General features: G+C 38.6%; 1 protein-coding gene across 6 annotated transcripts in view; it reads right to left on the reverse strand.

Annotated features, from left to right (window-relative positions):
- The window catches only part of elavl4 (ELAV like neuron-specific RNA binding protein 4), a 132598-nt gene that overhangs the window by 44258 nt on the left and 68367 nt on the right, over positions 1-19973 (reverse strand). For all 6 annotated transcript variants that reach the window (XM_088426259.1, XM_088426255.1, XM_088426254.1 and 3 more), the window contains one exon: positions 1655-1758. In XM_088426259.1, coding sequence (XP_088282385.1) covers positions 1655-1758 — 104 coding nt within the window. The remainder of the gene's footprint in view (positions 1-1654; positions 1759-19973) is intronic.

The raw sequence follows: 19973 nt of genomic DNA on the forward strand, positions 1-19973 counted from the left end.
ATCTATGTGACTGAAGAAGTAAAAGATTCAGCATTTTCCAAATTAAGGTGTCATAATTACAGGTCTGTACAAATCTGTACTCAGTTTTTTTGTTTTTTGTTTTGCCACATACAAGAGCCAAGAACAGTGATTTAATACACTTTGGTACTACAGTACAGTTGTAGCATCGCTAGGTGTATTTTATTGTGCGACTCCAGAATTTAGATCGTGTGACAACATCTGCTTTATTTCTAGTTTGTCTGCTGGAAACTGAGCCGCTAAAGACAACGCGCATCTGCATAAAACTTGACAAAAACAGGCAAAAATTTGACAAGGGAGTCACTATAACTCTATCTAGCAAAAAAAATTGCGACCTGTTCCAATTACATTTCTCTTAATCTGAAAAGAAGAATGAACTGTACTGCTCCTGTAATGCCAGTGCCTTCGCGCACCACCAAGGGTACTTGTGCCCTCATTTGAACACTGCTGGTGAGAGCAGTGTAAACATTGAGAAAGTGCGGCCTGAGTGCAAGGTGTCAGTGAAATAATTTGGGTTATTAATAAGAATAGATATTTGTTGTTTATTTCATTTTATTGTATCAAATTTAGAATGTACTTATGACTCTTCAATAAAACAATCAATTCAATCAGTTTAATACATTTTTATCAATGTAATGATTTTGAAATTGTTCAAATAGACCCACGCAATCCAGGTCATCATCAAAATTAACCCAGTTTGTTTTGAGGAATTGTGCAATTTGCAATTTCTATTTTCTAAACGTCAGTCTATCAAAAAATGAACAGTTACTTGTTGTCAAATTGATATGTATGCAGTATCTTTTGGTGAATAAAAAGGACACTTTGGTTTGGCTTAAATGTACAGTATTTATGTTCCATTTCCGCAAACAATGGGGGTCCTTGAAGAACTTGCTTTCCAAAAAAAAAAGTTTGAGAACCCCTGGTCTCGAAGATCATTTGGCCATTTCATGTTTTTATTTTTCTTTCGTGAGTATAGAGAAATTCACCACTGGCTCCATATCTAAATAAGTTTATGGTTTCTCAGTCCTTTTATCCATCCATCCATCCATCCATCCATCCATTTTCTAGAGCACCTTATCCTCACTCACAAGGGTCACAGCCTTGCGGGTGCCTATCCCCGCTAACTTCAGGCAGCAGGCGGGGGACGACCATTCAAGCACCTAATCGCATCTAAGGACAATTTAGTATTTTCAGTACACCTGCCATGCATGTTTTTGGATTGTGGGAGGAAGCTGGAGTGCGCGAAGAACACCCATGCGGGTTTGGGGAGAACATGCAAACTCCACACCTGAAGGCCGGAGCCAGTTGGAATTGAACTCGGGTCCTTGAACTGTAAGGCGGATGTGCTATTCATTGTGCCACCGAGACGCCCCTTTTGAGATATTATGTTTAATTTTATATGTTTTATGTTTAAGGTTGTATGCAACTAGTCTCTCACCCTGCCTCAACCCCTGACAATGGAGTTTTGCCTGTTTTAATGCCACTCTCTCTCCTGGAGAACTGTGCTCAAGAACAGAATTGGCATCCGGTGGTTGATTGATACTGTACAGTGAGAAATTACAATATGAAAAAGAACAATATGGATATTTTCCTCTACTCCTGAAATGCATCCGAGAAAACTGGCTTTGGCTGTTACCTTGATGGTTTTGGTCTGAAGTCGAAGTCCGTTTAACGTGTTGATGGCTTTCTCAGCGTCCTTTGGATCGATATAGTTGACAAAGCCATAGCCCAGACTCTGACCTGAGTAAAGAAGGAAAAACAAGCTGTTAGGCCTTCATCGACATCTCCATTTACAGTCATCATCAAGTACCGTAGGACCAAATCAATGTGGATTACTTGTGAGACATACAGTACACCTCTAGAAAAATTAGGGGTGTTATCTCAGTGAGGAAAAATGTTCGTTATACGTTTCAATCAAGAGAAACTATAACCTATGATTGAGTCAACACGATTGATAACTCAGTTTTTGATTATTAGTTCAGCCCTCCGTTCTCTTGAATAAATTCTCGGTAAAAAAGTGACAACAATCAGTGGAACTTTGAAGTCGAACGTGTTGCCTTCCAGTCATTGTAAGACAACAATTCAGAGCCCGGAAGTACATCTAGTTCAAATTACAATATTTTGGAATCAGCCAGCCCTCGAAGCATCACCAGCAGAGATGGAAAATTGAGAGAAAAATACAAAATAAAAATCTGACAGTTTGGCTTTGTGCTTCGACTCACCAGGTATGTAAACAAGCTACTTTGACTGCAGATTGAGTAGAACCACCTGTGGCTAAAGGCAAACTGTGGAAGGGCTTTGACTTTATGGACCAGGATTTTCTATCTCTGGTCTCCTGTTGGTCCAAAATACTGCTGCTTGCCTCTAAAACGGTGCGGAAACGAAGGAGCCAAACTCTTCTTCTGGCCTGCTTTTACTGTCTCCCTCTGTGTTTTCTGGTTCATTTAAGATAGTTTTATTTGCTCCTCCACCCCTGCACCGTTGGCTGATGCCTCAAGTCTGTGGACTAGGTGCTACGAGATGCAAAGAAGACTAAGCAGAGCCTCATAGGGGATTTAGCGTTTCGCATTGCTGGCCCTTTTCTTTAGAATGACCTTCTATTAAACGTTAGATGTTTAATAAAACATGATATATATCATATATAAATACATGATATTCACGATATCCGATTTTTCCCCATCACTGGTACCATCTTTAGTGACTTAAAAACTCCAAGATTATGTGCGTGTAAATATGTGTGTGTATATATATATATATATATATATATATATATATATATATATATATATATATATATATATATATATATATATATATATATATATATATATATATATATATATATATATCAGACGTGGAACTACTGCACTACTTGAGTCTTAAATGATTAAACCTTATACACTGTACAGTAAGTAAACAGCCCTTTCCTTTGAAACCCCGCGCACCGGTGGTCATATTACCATCATTTTAAGATGTTGAAATAAATTCAGATCAGTACATGATCAAACATGATAACACTGGAGAGTTCACACTTGAAATACCATTTAATTATAGAAGAAATATAGGCAAGAAATTTCCAACGGTCTGGTGAATATTGTCTTTGGTCCTCTGCCTATTGACAACAACTTATGCCGGGTGCGTTTATTGAGTTACACGGCACGTCCCTGTAGAGTTGTAATCTACCCCCCACAACCCCCGCTTTTACACACACAAACTCACCCCGTGTTAGTTGTCAAACGCACACAGCCCAAACATAGTTATTGTCGTGGCAGTAGGCGCACACATGCACGCACTTACATTGTCAAGGCAGAAACACAATGGCAAAGACGTTCATCAGACGTTTTGAAATCTCTTACCTAGATATCTTTTAAAATACAGTCGGCCCCCGGTTTGAGAACACCCTGTTTTACGAACAATTCGACTTACGAGCGTGGACCACGGAGATTTTTGTCCCCCACTTCCGAGCAAACCTTTCGTCTTACGAACAATCCGACATGCCGGCAATTGTGTATGCAAATATATTTTTGCTTAGCTGCGTCAACAAAATCAGCAGTTGACGCTTGTGACAATAACGTGAACGCTATTGCTCTTACAACGTCACAGTCACTGTCTCAGTCATGGTGTCAGTCACGGAGTCACTCACGGAGATGCCAATATGCTATTGGTCGATTAAGGTCACCCGTCTCACTCACGGAGATGCTATTGGCCGGCGTCATGTCAATCACAGAAATGCCGATATGCTATTGGCCGAACGCCTTTATCTAGCTTGATGGCACAGCTGGTCGGGACGGAAGAAGGAGAGAAAATGAGTGAAAAACGGAAGGAAGGAATGTTGTGAAGACTTTGCAAACTTTATCTGTTAGACATAGCTTCTAAAATTGCTAGTAGCGGTAAAGGAAGAAGTAAGAGGATGATGACAATAGAAACGAAGCAGGAGATAATAAAAAAAAAAGAGGGAGGCACACGCATAGTTAACCTTGCTCGTGACTATGGACGGAACCGCTCGGCAATCTTCTAAGGGCAAGACTTTTCTTGCCGGGGTACGGACCTCGCTCGACAACAAAATGGAGAGGCTTCTTCTATTATGGATTAAAGAGAAGGAAATTGCCGGTGATATGTTTTAGCATCTCCGTGACTGACACCGTGACTGAAACAGTGACTGTGACATTGTAAGAGCAATAGCATATCAGCGTAACTGTGTCAACTTTGCGGGTTGGTCTCTGCTCCCCTCCGCCTCCACCCAGCTCAAGTCACGTCGCTCCAAAGGTAAATGTCATTTTTCCTTTGTATATGTTATTTAATTTAACTGTACAGTAGATTATGTTACTCATTTTTAATATGTGTATAAAGTCGTGATGTTTTTACCTAAGGTTTTTGCACGCGTTGCACGCATTCACGAATTAACATAGGTTTGGATTGCCCGTCATACAAGCAGTTCGAGTTACGAGCGTAGCCGCTGAACGGATTAAATTCGTAACCCGGGGGCCCACTGTATAAGGATTTTTCAAGTGTTTCAAAATTTTGTTTACATTCTTTTTTTAAATGGGGGTTTCACTTTACGCGGGGGACCCCATTAACAACGAAAAACGAAGGATCATTGTATATATGACACACAGGGCCAGCAAGACCTTGTCTGCTGACCTACGATAACTTGACATCATTATAATAATAAACTATAATATTTATAAAAAATATAACAAAAGTAAATGTATTTTTTTTTACTAAATATATTTTATACATAAAATTACTGTCCATATTCTGTTCTTTTCGTGTCATATTTTAATCCATTTGGTTACGCTCCTTCCAGTGTTGTATTTTTAGCTTTTAGGTTTTTTTTTAGTTTTAGAGTTTTTAGCTTTTAGAATTCAGCTAACTTTTGTCGCCAGACTGTCTGAAATCTGCCTGTGGCCAGGACTGTCAAAGTCAAAAGATGAGGGCTTCTGTGCAGTGTGCAAAGACATATATGAACGGGCCCCTTTAGTTAATAGACAGTTGCAATAGCCAATCGAGTCATCAGGTGGCCATCTAGAAGCCTCAAGTTGAACGTGATGTGATTGGATGCTCACTGCAGGGAGGCGGTGCTATGATGATCAACCGTGTTTAACGTTGAAAATCATTAAATAAAGTTACTGTTTTAAAAAAAAAAAAAACAACAACAAAATACATGTTGCTCAACCAAGCTACACCGGTTTGCTTGGGTGATGTGCACCAAAGGTGTAGTGTAAAGTGAAGCCAAACCCACGGACATTTACAAGAAATATCAAATCTACTCATTTTTAACCCATAATGACTGAAGAAGAGCAAAACGGATATTGGACAGACGGGCCTTACTGCATTTGCGTCCAAAGAAAAGGATTGATTACTGGAAAAGAAACGCACAGACAAACTACATACAAGTCTTTCTGAAGAAAGAAAAAAGAATGGCTTTTCTATTGAAAATAATTGGGGGCAGTTGTTTTAGTCAGTCGAGAATTTGATTTATTTTTTATTTTTAATATGATTTTGTACTTTTATTCTATTCAAATTCATTAGTGGTAGAGAAATAAAATAATATTCTTTTATATATATTAATATATATAAAATATATATATAATAATATAGACAAATAATTTATATAATATACAGCATATATATATATATATATATATATATATATATATATATATATATATATATATATATATATATACACACCCACACACCCACACAGTATAGACTATTCACAATCACTTATGAATAATGTTATTAGCATGAGTACAGGCACACTGTGCACAGCGGTGCCATTCTGTGGAAAATGCAGAAAATGAGGTGTGCCTATCACTCCAATCCAGTTGCATTTACCATCCAATTGAATGGTGCATAATGGTGACCAACTTAACTCATCTCGTGAGTGCAACTTTTCAGAATGTACTAGATTGAGTGCAAGTCGGTGCATAAATCGCATATAAGTGGTTCAGTTAGTTCCACGAGTTCAAGGGCTGTTCTTTATAAAATGTACTAAATGCCATCTCGTGCGCAGAATTATCATTTTATTTCTTTTTTTTTCTCCCTGCTTTCTCAGTGCATCTTTGCACAGCTTTATTTATTTTGAGTTCAGGTGGTAAACCGTATTTTCAGTTAATGTTAAAGCATGATGCCCGCAGCCATCAGGGATCTTTGCCTGGCTTGTTTTCCTCAAACAGTCTGGATCCAGCAATATGAGCGCAACGTATCCTCCTTGGTGCAAGAAGGGCAGCATGCAGAAATTCATGTTAATGGGAACAGACAGCGTTTAGTAGAAGACAAAGTGAATTGCAAAATATAGAGTGTGGCTGTTTCACAGAATAAATACGTTTGGGCCATGGGTAGCAGCAGCGTGCATTGAAGGGGCCAGGAGGGAATTGTAGTTCTAACATCAAAAAGATGATGGTTTTTCTCTTCTCTCCTTCCGCTTTCATTTCGGATTAACCATGGATTATCAGTAGCTCTCTATTGTTAATTAAAAGGCAAACATCCCGGAGAGACTACTGCTATTTGTAACAAGCTGTCCGATCTCTATATCCTCATTCTCCTCCTTGCAGCTTGTCATCAGGTGGTAACTTTGGCACTTTAAATTTACCTAACCTAACAATTTGCTTGTGTCTTCACTTGTTTAATAAATGGTGCTTTTCTGTCACATATGAGGAGGAGTGGGTAAAGAAAATGGATGGGTGTTCAGTTGAAAGAGTTTTGTGATTGTGCAGAAATGAATTTGATTCAGTGAGCCAGAATAAAATGCGTTATGCAATTGTCATAGTACATTACATTTTCTTTCATGATTAAAAAAACATAACCTCACAAACAATTAAACAATATAACATGGGAGTGATTGATTTTGTTATCACCAAACATTTTAAATGGATTCAGTGGTTGGTTCAGTCATTGTTTTTCAAAGTCAAAGGACATTTCAAAGTGGCTACAATGGTTGGGGATAAAACCCACAGTCTCTGGATTGAGCTACGACACCCCATAAACAAACATACAAAAACAAAAGAGTGTTATGATGAAGGACTAAAAAAATCAATGATCAATTATTGTTGACAGGCTAAAATGAGAAGATGTAGACCATTTAAAGTTAAAAAGAAGGTGCTAAGCAATGACGCAATTATTCAAATATTTGTAAATTGGTCTGATAATCGAGTAGCTGCCAATTGGAAAATGGATTAATTCAGGTAGCTCAACAGAAATAAAAAACTGCCCCGCCGCAAACAAAAATAAAAACAGCAAAGCAAACAAACAACAAAACAAATAAACAAAAAACTCTGTTAGTTTCAGTAAATGGCAGTGTCACGTCATCAATAGGGACAGGTCATGGCTTCTCATGGATTCTCATCAAACCTGTTAGACTACAGCAAGTTAAAATGTGGTAGATTTAGTTGCTCCAGGATGTAGTGGATCCGTCTCGCAACCATATCACTTTTGCTACAGTAGTTTTTTTTTTTTTTTTTTTCTTTTTGGAATGACCTTATTCATGGCATCTATGAGTAAAAAGTTGGAATTAATATTGTACTAGTACAGCAGATGTATGCCATTATTCTACTCCAAGCACCAAAAAGTTGTGTTTGGAAAAATCTTTTACACTTAAGTAGTTTAAGATTATTACATCTTAAGTCAACCTGAACAGTTTTACTTTTTTTTTTAAAATATCCATTTACAGTACTTGTGTACTCCACTAGGCATTTCTCAGCAAAGAAAAAAAGTCCAAAGCAACAAATGTATATGATATTAGGTGTTTTTAGATTAAATTTAAGTAATTTGATGTCATGGATAATCAGCTGGGATGTAACTCAGTGAGTCAGTTAAATCAAAGCTCCACTGTATTGTGATGACTTTCATGGTAAAATGCCATATAGTTTTGAGGCAAACAAGATAATGTCCCAAAATTCCACAATAGTTAATGTGATACCGTACTTTATATGCATTCTGAAAAGGGTAAGTGTTTTGGTTAATGTGTTTCTTTAATGTCTTCTTTTTGACCTAAAAGACTAAAGATATAGCTCAAAGTACTGATCCCATGAGAACATGAGTGGTTACTGGTGCATCAATTGCTTGCTCCACTCCAGACAAGCTTTCACCATCTCTTTCGCACTTGCCTCCGATTTTCTCACCCTCTTCCCATCATCTTCAGCAAGAAATGTGAGGTTTGACAAGCGCTGTTACCAGAAGGTTAGCTGGAAATTAAGTGTTCTGGTGAAGAGCACTTGTGCAGGGCAGTCTTGAGGGGCTGACTGGTGCTTAATGGTACCAGTACTCTCAGCACTCACAAAGCCATTCAAGCGTCCAAACTGGGCCAACTCAAATGAATGCAACCAATGTCCACTAAGTGTCCATATACCAGTGGTGGACGGTCAGGGCCAGCAAGGCCTTCGCTACTGGTCTAATATAACCTGAAATGATCATAACTATAATCAGCTATAATAATTATAATTCAAATAAAAGTCTATTTTAATTTAAAATTATGTTAACAAAATGTATGTATTTTACAAATAAATTATTGTCCATATTCTGTTCTTTTCGTGTCATATTATATCCATATGGTTACACTCCTCCAAGTGCTGCCATATATATTGTGTATATACTGTGTGTGTGTGTATGTGTATATATATATATATATATATATATATATATATATATATATATATATATATATATATATATATATATATATATATATATATATATATATATATATTGCTTTGACTAACTTTGCACACCCATTGCTATGGAGAGGGGGGAGACCTTCTGGCGGCCATCACTTCCCAGGTGAGCATGTAGATCAGGGAAGACAAAGGCATACATCTGCCTGCAGCTCCAGGAAAGACCCAAGAGGGGATTCCACCCACTACTTCCCTGCTGTTCTGGAGCAGCGAACAGCAGGGAATAGCAAGCAGATTGACTGCGTTCTGCACAATGGGTAGGAGAGGTAACGTTCATGCAATAAACTGAAAGATATATACACACAGATGTCATCAACCAATCACAGAATTACACTCACACAAATACAAACAAAATGTGTCCTTGTAGCAGGACAGTGAGGGGCAAAATGTATTGGAGTCAAGTCATTGTGTGCGTTGTGGCGTCGTCTGGTCCTGCATACTAATTCACTAATTCGCTAGCTAACCAGTCAACCAGAGTTAAGATTGTTCCGTCTGCCCCGACCCGATTTAACGTGCTGAATCGGTACAAAACCGTTTTCCGATTCCCTGCAACGAACACCGAGACGGTGTTTTGCCACACCAAGCTGATGGCGCATGACCACTTCTGATGGTTTGGTGTGACCACTTCACACGTCTTGGTGTGGGGAAGGTGAGTTGAGTCACTCATAGCTCATGGCACCACCCTATGGTAAAAGTAATCAAAATCTTTTTTTTTTTCCTGGGCGATATCATTCATTAATTACAATAATTGTGCTAATGTAAGAATTCCAGCACTAATAATAAAATAGTGACAAGGCAACTGAGCCATGAGTGAGGCAAGTTTAAATGAATGGTGATTCAGTCAATGAGTTGTGAAATTATTAATTAGGGGTCACTGGTAGTTTAGTGGTAGCTCCAATTTCCACTCCATGCAACATTCACAATTGGCCTATGACTGGCATTTGGATTCCAGCCTGTCCTGAGCACCTGAAGAGTGAAGTCATACAGTACATACTCTAAAATGAATAAATGGATATTAAATTACATTGACTTCCTAAAGGGCCCAATTCAAGGCCATCAAACAACAGGTAAGACAAATTGACGTTCGTATTAAAGTCTGAGTTGATTTGATGGACAGAAAACCAGCCAAATCTATTGCCATGCTGTTAAATGCGCTAAAAAAACATTAGGCTAGAGAACCAATTATAGAATTCACATACTCAGCAGCATGAGCATATTGGTTACTGCTAATTACAGAAACATAATTTCAGTAAGTACAGAATGTGACATCAAACGGAGAAGCTATTAAGATGCATGATGAATAAGCTCTAATGTGGTCTTAGGTCACAAAAGAATTGTCTTTTCACTGATGAATTAGCTTAATGAAAACACTAAGTTATACTTTTCAATTGTCAATTAAAACCAAGAAACCAAATGATGCATTGCTCTCTGTAATGGCCTTTTAATGAGGTTGGATATTTATTTTTTCTTGATTAGATGATGGGTTGATTCTTGTGCCAGTTGCACCATTTCTTCCAGCAACTCCTAGAGTAGCGTAGTAGTCATAAAAGGTGCCTTCTTAACCCCTTTTTGACTCAAAAAGATGGGTCAAAAGATGTTTGTGATGCATGATATCCAAGGAAAAGCACACAAAAAACACTACACGGCTAAAATATTGCATATCTTGTCAAAACGTGGACTTTCAATATGCCGTCATTTCTAAATGATTGCAAACGGAAAGTCGACAGGAGGTGCACACTGCAAATGTCAAATTTAGCCCATGTTGGTCTCATTTACTGCCATTAAACATTGGAAATCTTGTCAATTTGGGAAATATTGAAAACCTGTTGTTCTACACGTTCTGCACGCCCCCCCCCCTGTTTTGCATCAATCTTCGATTTATTCATCAATCTCGCGAGCAGGGTGCAATAGAAATTTTTGTGTTGGGACTCCAAAACCACTATGGGGCGCTAGTGTTTTACTAGCCTGACTCCCATAATGCAAACGTCTTGCTATGCATTGTAGGTCTTGTAGTTGACAAAAAGCTTCGATCCAAGAACTAAATGTTGCAGGAACACTTGTATTTTGCTGCAGGGAAGTGTTTTACTACAAGCAATGCATATCAATATATCTGCATATTCCCGTCTGCGAAATCTGCAGCATTGAATGGCGAAACATATAGGGATGTAGGGCTGATGCCACTGAACATTTTGAGGGGTGGAAAGAAAAAAATATATTTGCATTCAGTCTCAGTTGTGTGATAATAAGGCCAGGTTTGTAAAAAAATCCCCGGACACACAGGGTTTAATAAAACGTATGTCTATCTGCTAAGGCAGCTAAATTGAAACCCTGTGAAGCCTAACAATCTGCTGGGCTATGATACAATTGTCCAAAATAAAATAGAATTCCTTTCTTAATTTGTTCTTGAATATGTTCCAGCACGTTCAGCATTGCCCAAACTGTAATATCTATAACAGCCGATAATGGGTGTTTACCACTGCACTGCGCTGCTTTATCACTTCTGGTGCTTATAAAAGAGAATGGGATCATGTGAAATCGGCACTCTTCTAAGCATAAATATGCATAAGTAGTTTGGTGTTGCTATTTCAATAAAGTCACTCATGTGGCTAAGCCAGTATCTATGATGAGTGTACAGGTTGTGAGTGTTAAAAGTCAAACTTAAACATTATACTACATCATGTAAAGGTACATCTATAGACAAAACAACTCATTATACATGTATGGATGTTGCACAGATTTCCAGATATTCAACAGTACATGGCACGCAATCATGTGCTGTAATGCTCACGCAGCCAAGGTTGGCAGCCATTATTCGGTCCTTTTTTGTTTGTTTGCAAATTGCGACTACAAGAGCCCTGTTCCGCTGACATAAAAGCATCCTCATCTACTTCTTTCATCGGGCGAGGCTCACAACACACTCTTTGATGTGGAGTGCTTGCTACCACGATGAACATTTCATTTGACGTTATTCCACAGTAGTTTTATTACTGCTTCTTTGGAACTAGGTAGCTATTCATCAAAAATCAAATTGAACCACTCACACTGTCCTGGCAAAAACACCACCACTTTTCTCTGACAAAGGCAACTTTGTGACATAGTCAAGTATGCGCAATGACTTTTACAATTCCATTAATTCCTTTGTGGAAAAAATCAGAATTCTTGGCAAATCAAACTCCCCTCTGCCAGCGGTGACAGCATTTTTTAAATTAATGCATGTGTGTCAAACCGAAGGCCTGAACACCCTGAACATCCGACCTCCATCCGTTTTCTGAAGTCGCTATTCCTCACGAGAGTTGCTGGCTTGCTGGTGCTGCAACAATCATTTTAGATGGCACATAAAAAGAGTGTATTGACTTTGTTTCCTGCAAATTGTTTGCACTTTTCACAATACTCCGGTATTATGAGATATGCAAGTTTTGTTATGTTATCAATTCCTCTTTAAAAAAGAGAGATGTTGAACAAATACCGTACTTCTCCCAGTTTAAATAGTTTTTTCCCCCTCATTTTCAGCCCTCATATTAGGGAGGTCGACCTGTAACCGCTTAACTCAAAACGGACCGACTTTTTTTTTTTGAATAACAATTTGAATGTGAATTAAGTAACATCATGTCATTTGCAAGGTTTAAAATTATTTTATATACATCTATTTCAATATTGTATGCATTAGTTTTAGAGCCAGAACATGGCAAAAAATTCGTCAAGCGCTGCCTAATTGCCTCTTTGTTGTCAACAACAAGGCTGTGTTTTTTTTGGGTGGACACATTATGAAAATAAGTGATGGCTTGACTTATCTCCTTCAGCTGACATGTGCTTGAACATATTTTTTTTTTACACTTTACAATATAAATGAATAAGAGCTATACTACTGACACGACTAAATTTAAGAAGTTACACTCATTTGCTGTTTTCTGTCTGTCTACATAGATAGAAGCATTTCGAACATTTAGGAAAGAAAAATTATTGGGTTATTAGTAATAATAATAATGTGTGTGTGTGTGTGTGTTAATTTGAGTTTATTTTATATTAAATTGTGAAAGTATTCTTGACTCGTCACTTAAGCAATCAAATCAACCAGTTTAATATTTAAAAAAAATGTAAAACATTTTGAAATTTGTCAAAATACACTGTGTGTCGACAATTGCTTGGCAACGAGGCGATGAAGCCAGCAAAGCTAAAGCATTTTTACTAAATCGGCAGCAACCTTTTGGGCAGAATTTGACCCGGTTTGTTGTAAGGAGGCATGCAATTTGCAGTTTATGTTGTAAACTTCAGTATCACTGAAAAGTAACAAATATACCTGTTGTCAAATTGAAAATGTTGCTGAATAGAACGCACACTTATGTTTGGCTTAAATGATTTTTGTTTTGTTTTGCAAACATTTGCAATAGGGGTCCTTTGAAAAATTTGCTTTCTAAAAGGGGCCCCTTACTCAAAAAAGTTTGAGAACCCCTGCTTTAAAGGATTAAGAAGGGCTAGCGGCGGGGAAAATTGGAAGAAGCAGTTGCACCATGAGACACCATGAGAACAAGAGACCACCGGTCCTTAAATAATGGTTGTACAGTTGGTGGTTTAAATAGCTAAATTCATAAACAGAGCCACATCCTCCACACACACATATCTACAGTGAATCCATCTCCCACTCACTCATTCAACACGTCTTTCCCTCCTGGGTTGCCACGGTAGCAGCCAATGTTGCAGTCAGGAAGCTCCCACTCGCCGTTCGCAAAGCCTAGCTTCTACCAACACAGACACACACACACACACAATGCCGTCCTCGTAGCTGAGGGACAAACGCGCACCGACGTAAACAGCCCCCGCATGGTGGCTCCCTGAGCTGGCGGCCGCAGCCTACAGTGTGTGGGCTGCTGGCCTGAGAGCTATAAGGCAAGCTGACAGCAGACAGTGAAGCCCCTTTTAGTCTCGGATAACCCTGTTACGTCAGCCTTGCGCAACCTGGCCTCCTTCAACTACTTGGACCTTATCTGAGAGCGCTGAAAGAGGAGAGCAAAGGCAGCAACCCCTCAGCAATCGACCCCTGACATTGAATCACTTGCGGGGTGGAATGTGGGATGTGCGAGTGACTGTCTTGACTCTTTCCTGCTCAGGTAAGACACATCCGCGTCGTGTGAGGAAGCTAACCTCAAGGCACATCCATTCTTCAGATAGGACGCCAGCTCAAGGGACAGTCACATCCTCTGTGTTTCATGTAAAGGGCACTCAGAGTGGAACAAGAAGGGACAGAAGCAGCCTGAAATGAGGGTCACGGGACGGGCAGCGCAGTCGAGCGAGCTCTCGACATGTCCAATTCGGGGACCTAAGCAGACTGGGAGGTGGGGGTTGGGAATGGGGAAGGGTGCTCGCTAAAAGACAGGATGTTCCTGGGACTTGGGACTCTGAAACTTTAATGTGTGTCTGTCTGCTTGTGTCTGCATTTCTGAGCCTGGCAGGTCTTTTATTACCTGGCATTGGGGGGGACACGCGGCAAACTCCTTTTTCTCCGCTTCCCTGTCAGCCTTGTTCATGCCATCTTTACCCTTCAGTCCATTTCTGGCAAAAATGATCTGCAACAGATCTTCCGTGGAATAGTTTAAGGAGAGATTTCAAACTCGAAATCTTTTGTAAGCATGGAGGAAAGTCTGTGTTCGTAGTGAATCTAGTGGGAATAGTAGTGAATGTGGGAATCTTGGTCATACAAGAAACTTGCAATGAGACAAATGCTCAGCTTCCAATCCTTGCTTTTGAACATGGCAAGTCTTGCACGTTAAACTTACGTTGGGCGGTGGTTAGATTTGACCCACTCGACCGGTCTTGTGATTAGGGCTGCAATGATTATCTTAATAAACAATCAATTTGAAGTTTCAGATCGACATTGCAGAAAATCCACTTGCATTTGGTTGCTGGTTTGGTCCTTAACTCATTCAGTACCACTGACGGCTGTAGACGTCAAAGATTTTTGGTGTTGTTGTTGTTGTTTTTACTAGGTTGGCAGTGAATGAGACAGAAAATCAGCAACAATGTTGATAGTTAGGTAAAGCAGATGTGCGCACGTGCCATTTTTTAATTCAACACAATGTTAACCAGTCTGCTTCATGACAGGACTAAGTAAATCTCAGAATATTTTCCAGAGAGGCTGAAATTCTGAGAATTTTGAAAAGGTTATAGCTTTATTTGAATAATTTGTTTCCATAAATAATGATCAATTCATTCAATAATTGATTAGTTGTTGTTTAATCGATTCATTGTACTGCCTGTACTTGTATTATTTAGAGTTCTTTGAAATTCAGTTCACCACACAATGGTTAGTTAAACCATGATGTCAAGTCATGGTTAGCTTATGTCGATGGGATGTTGACACTTTTGTCAGGTGTTCTCCGGGCACAAGTTGAGTTTTTTCCCCCTCATTTTCAACATCTTATAACTGCCTCACGCAAAACAGACCATTTTCCCCACATATCTGTGCTTGAATAACATTAATTTGAATGCAAAATAAGTAAGATGTCATTTACATGGCTTCACATTATTATGCATATATATATATATATATATATATATATATATATATATATATATATATATATATATATATATATATATATATAAATATATATATATATATGTATGTGTGTGTGTGTGTGTGTATACCTCTAATTCGTTATAGTATGTTTTTGGCTATTCATTGAAGGTGCGCCTTATAATCCGGTGTGCCTGGTCATGCGGAAAATACGGTAATGTTGCTGTTTGATAAATACATCCTGAATAAGTGCCTGAATAAGTACCTGAATTCTAACAATAATATCTACCAGTATTTTTTTCAGAACGAATCAACCCTATAAGACTGGCAGCAATTTTGCATTTTTTTGCAAAATCATTGGTACAGTAGTCATAGCTTCTACCAACACAGATTTTAGTCTACAACAAAATCATATTTGCAGCCAGAAATTTTTCACAACAGGGGACTTTTCACTCTATCAAATCCATGTCTCAGACATAAACATAAAAATGTGTTGCACAATCGACAATCTGACTGAGGTTAAATAACAAACCAACATTTAAAAAAAAAGAAAAGAGAAAAAAATTCCCAAATCTAGCATTCATTTTCATAGTTACATCAGTTTCGTGCATAATGTCTTTCACTGTGCTTCATCCATCTTTCATCTTTGTTATTTTTATCCTGTCTTCAGGTGTTAAGCTTGGTTTAAGCTTGACACTTCGTTGCTTGACACACGTGGAACCGATTTTCCGCAATGCGTATCTTCTGGAATTTTTTTTTGACTGAAAACATGGCAGATGTATTGCTTATGGAAGTTCAGTTTGCCGGTTCAAACACCTTGATGATTTGTCAGAAAAGGAATACCGTGATGTGAATACCATGAACAACTCCTGACGAGCACCATGTTAGGGAGAGATGAGGAGGCTGTTTGGATCATTTGAATTGATTAGGATTCTCTACCTCTGTTATAGAGTAGTGTTGTTTGTTTGTTGTAGAGTTAATTTACTGCCAACTATAGTGCTGCAAAACGCGTGCCGGCCAGTCGAGTATAAACCAAGCTAAACGTTTCCGGCAGGCAGGCTTGTTTTCGCCGTAGTGAATTTCAGTGCAACGCAAATGCAGAAAAAAAAAACAAAAAAACATTTCGTATTATGCAACAGGGGGATTTTTCCTTTTATAAGGAAAACACTGGGATTATTCTGCACGTGCAGGTTTGTTGAGGAGTTTTGTAGTAGGTTTTAATGACGTACTTCAATGCATAACTGGTTAGCACCACAAAATATGACATTTGAGCAAACACAATCTTGATCACTCCAATTACGTTGTGTGCTGCCATCGTTATTAATGCCTTGATTAATTTCCTAGTCTAAAAAGTCCTTTTCAGTATATTGGATGTTTATCGTTTTCTTTCCTGAGAATGTTTCGAGCTTATTATTATCCCCCCCATAGCAGAAAAAAAAAGCAGTTGTGTAAATATATTGGATAAATTGATCCATCTTATGATTGGACCATGAGTTACTGTAATTGGCTCCAAACCATCTGATAATGGAATTAAGTGTCGCTGTGGAAATGCACATATTCTAGTTGTGGCAGTACCCTCTTTTCACTGGGTACAATGAAAGCACATATGACACTGCTGGACCTTTTGCAGCATTTCTGTAGCAGATACCATACTTAGCTGGATCACTACTTGAAAGAGTAAAGTTTAACCCACCAAGGTCTTTAGTAAACAAAGAGCAAAAATATTATTTTCCTGTCAACCAATCAAAGCCCTTTTGGACCTTTGGTGTTGTACTAACTGAAGTGTGCCCAAAAACGGTACTTAATTGAAATGCTCTGCTTGTACTACAGAGATGTGCTTGTGTTAAATCCAATGCAAAATCTTTTTTGTTTCTGTATAAGAATTGTGTTGGTGTTAGGTTTGCACATGCTGCTTGTCAGTGGAGGAGCCCTGGCTTGAACAACTTCACAGCTGACATCACAGTCTATTTATTTTTCATAGCCAACATCTGCTTGGCTTGCTACAGTGTCATTACGATTTGCATTAGCTCAACAGATTCCTTGTATAAATGTGATACGTTGAAGGTGAATATATTATACAAAAAAATGGGGTTTCATTCAATGTGCTTAAGACTGGAAATCATCATGTTGACAAAAATATATATTTGGCATAACTGGCTCCCATATAGACTGTGTATAAAAATTGATTTTTCATTTTGGAAAGTTTTTTCAGGGTTTTTTTTTTTCAGTTGTAAAATGAACAAATACAAATAAATGATCATTCTTTACTGGAGAGCTACGTGCAAAAAAACACATTTTCAGGAGGGAAATTTTCAACTCACGAATAAACAAAAAGTATCAAAAATAAAGAGGGCAGTGTGTCAAAGAATCATGCCCTTTGTTCAAAGTGCTCCACTTGAAAAACCACCACAGTCTACACAAGGGTTTCTTAAACTTTTTGGACTCAGGGTTCCCTTTTAAAAAGGAACATTTTCAAGGACCTCCATTGCAAATATTTGAGGAAACAAACAAACAAAAAATAGTGTTACTAAATTTAAAAATGTAATAAGCACGCTTGTTATTTGTCAAAAAATCCACGTTGACAACAATTATATTTGTTACTTTTCAGCTAGTTTGGAAAGTTTAGAAAATAAAAATTGCACATTTCATGGCTCCTTATAACAAACCGGGTCAATTTCCAATTATATAGTCAAAACAGCATTATAAAATAAAATGCCACTTTAGCTTTGCTGGCTTCATCGCCTTGTTAGCAAGCAATTGTAGACACAAATCACATTTTGACATATTTCTAAATTATTACATTATTATATTTAAAAAATATATTTGTAGGAGCCATTGTTTCTTTCTGTAATTATTATTGCATAAGTGTTCACTGGGTGGCGGTATAGGTGGGCGGGGTAGGGTTTGAGGAGGTAATTAGGAACATATTTAAGGACAGCTGTGTGGGCAGCACAGTGAGGGGTGAAGGGGATATCACGGTTTTTACTGCACACAGTGGCATCGCAAAAGGCAATGCAAGGCAACAGCAACACTACCACGCCACTCTACCGTTAGATGCCATGCACGGACGCCGCCACACAAGCGCTCAAATGCTATACATAACATATAAATAAACTGGAAACATCACAAGCATAAAGTCTGGATTCGAGCACATCATTTACTCATCATTTCACCGCTGCGCATGAAACACATCTCCCATTCCGCATTCACCCGAGTGGCTAAAAAGGCCACAAGGATTAGTCGCTATAATATTAACTGATTCAATGCCAGGGACATTTTTTCACATTTTTAAGAGTCCGGACAATGGATACTTGAGTACATTAAGGACATTAATTTCCGGATATTGATGTATTAAGTTGATACTTAAGTATCTCTGGGTATCCCAACTCTGAAAAAAAAAACATTAAAGTACGTCCCCAGCATTGAATGAGTTAAACTGGTTGAAATGATTGCTTTATTGAAGAGACTATTTAATATAAAAAAAAAAAAATATATATATATATATATATATATATATATATATATATATATATATATATATATATATACTTTTTTTTAATTAATAATCCAAGTTATTTCACAGACACCTGCAGTCAGGCCGCACACCCCACTTTGAGAACCGCCGGTCTACACAATTCATTCCAACAGTGACACTTTTTTGTTACACAGGTATTTGCATTAAATGTAAGAGGAAAAACGACCCATTCACAGGTGAATGCCTGCAGCTTAAACTGTGTAGGCTGCGTGTAAGGAAGCATTAAATAAAAGATTAGCTTCCTTGTCCCTGGCGTGTTATGAGAGCACTATGCAGACACAAACAGCAGGTAAGCAGGCAGGGCAAGTGTAGGGAGGAATCCAGACACCATGAGGTAGCTTTTCAAACAGTTCAAGTCAGCCAATGTGACAGGTGGAGCTCAAGCCTGTGCCCAGGCAGGCCTCACGACACACTCCCATCCTCAGAGCTGACAGAAGCTCGTAAAGTGGAAGCCGGGGCCACATCCGGGGCCTCGCTGAAGGCTTGTGTATCTCGCACCTTGTCAATGAAACTCCACAATTCACTCAAGATGCTCCAAGACACACGAAAGATGCGAGCGAGTAAAGGAACGGCATCAGGTACACTGAGTTGTATGATGAGCTGTATCACACATTTGCCTCAAACCCTGGATTGCCTCAAAGCTTCAAAGCCATGGAAACATAAATGTATAAATAATATAGTAAACAAAAAAAAAAGTACAACACAACAAACTGTGTGTGTGGCACAATGGAAGAGCAGTTAGCAAGTCTGCCCCACAGTTCAGAGTTCAAACCCAGCTCGCTCCAGCCTTCCTGTGTGGAGTTTGCATGTTCTCCCTCGTCACATGTGGGTTCTCTCCGGGCATTCTGGCTTCCTCCCACACACCCAAAAGAATGCATGGTAGGTGTATTGGACACTCCAAATTGACCATAGGGTGTGTGAATGGTTGATCCTCCCTCTTTGCCCTGCTTTTGACTAGCAACCAGTTGAAGGTGGTCCTCTGCCGACTGCCCGTAGACAGCTAGGATAGACACCAGCAAGCCAGCGCCCTTACTGAGGATAAGCAGCTATAGAAAATGGATGGATGGATGAGTATAACGTGCTTTGTATATTGTATTGGAACAACCTGGTGATGCTGTGACAGCTGACTGGGTTTCACCGATGTTTAGTGTCAGAAAGTGATTTTTTTTTTTAATGAAAGGTCATGGGTATTTTGGATTGGATTTTAAATCTATGACGTTGCAATAATTCAAAT

This window comes from Hippichthys cyanospilos, chromosome 10 (genome assembly GCF_059441005.1).
Source record: "Hippichthys cyanospilos isolate Australia breed blue-spotted pipefish chromosome 10, RoL_Hcya_1.0, whole genome shotgun sequence".
NCBI classification, from domain to species: domain Eukaryota; kingdom Metazoa; phylum Chordata; class Actinopteri; order Syngnathiformes; family Syngnathidae; genus Hippichthys; species Hippichthys cyanospilos.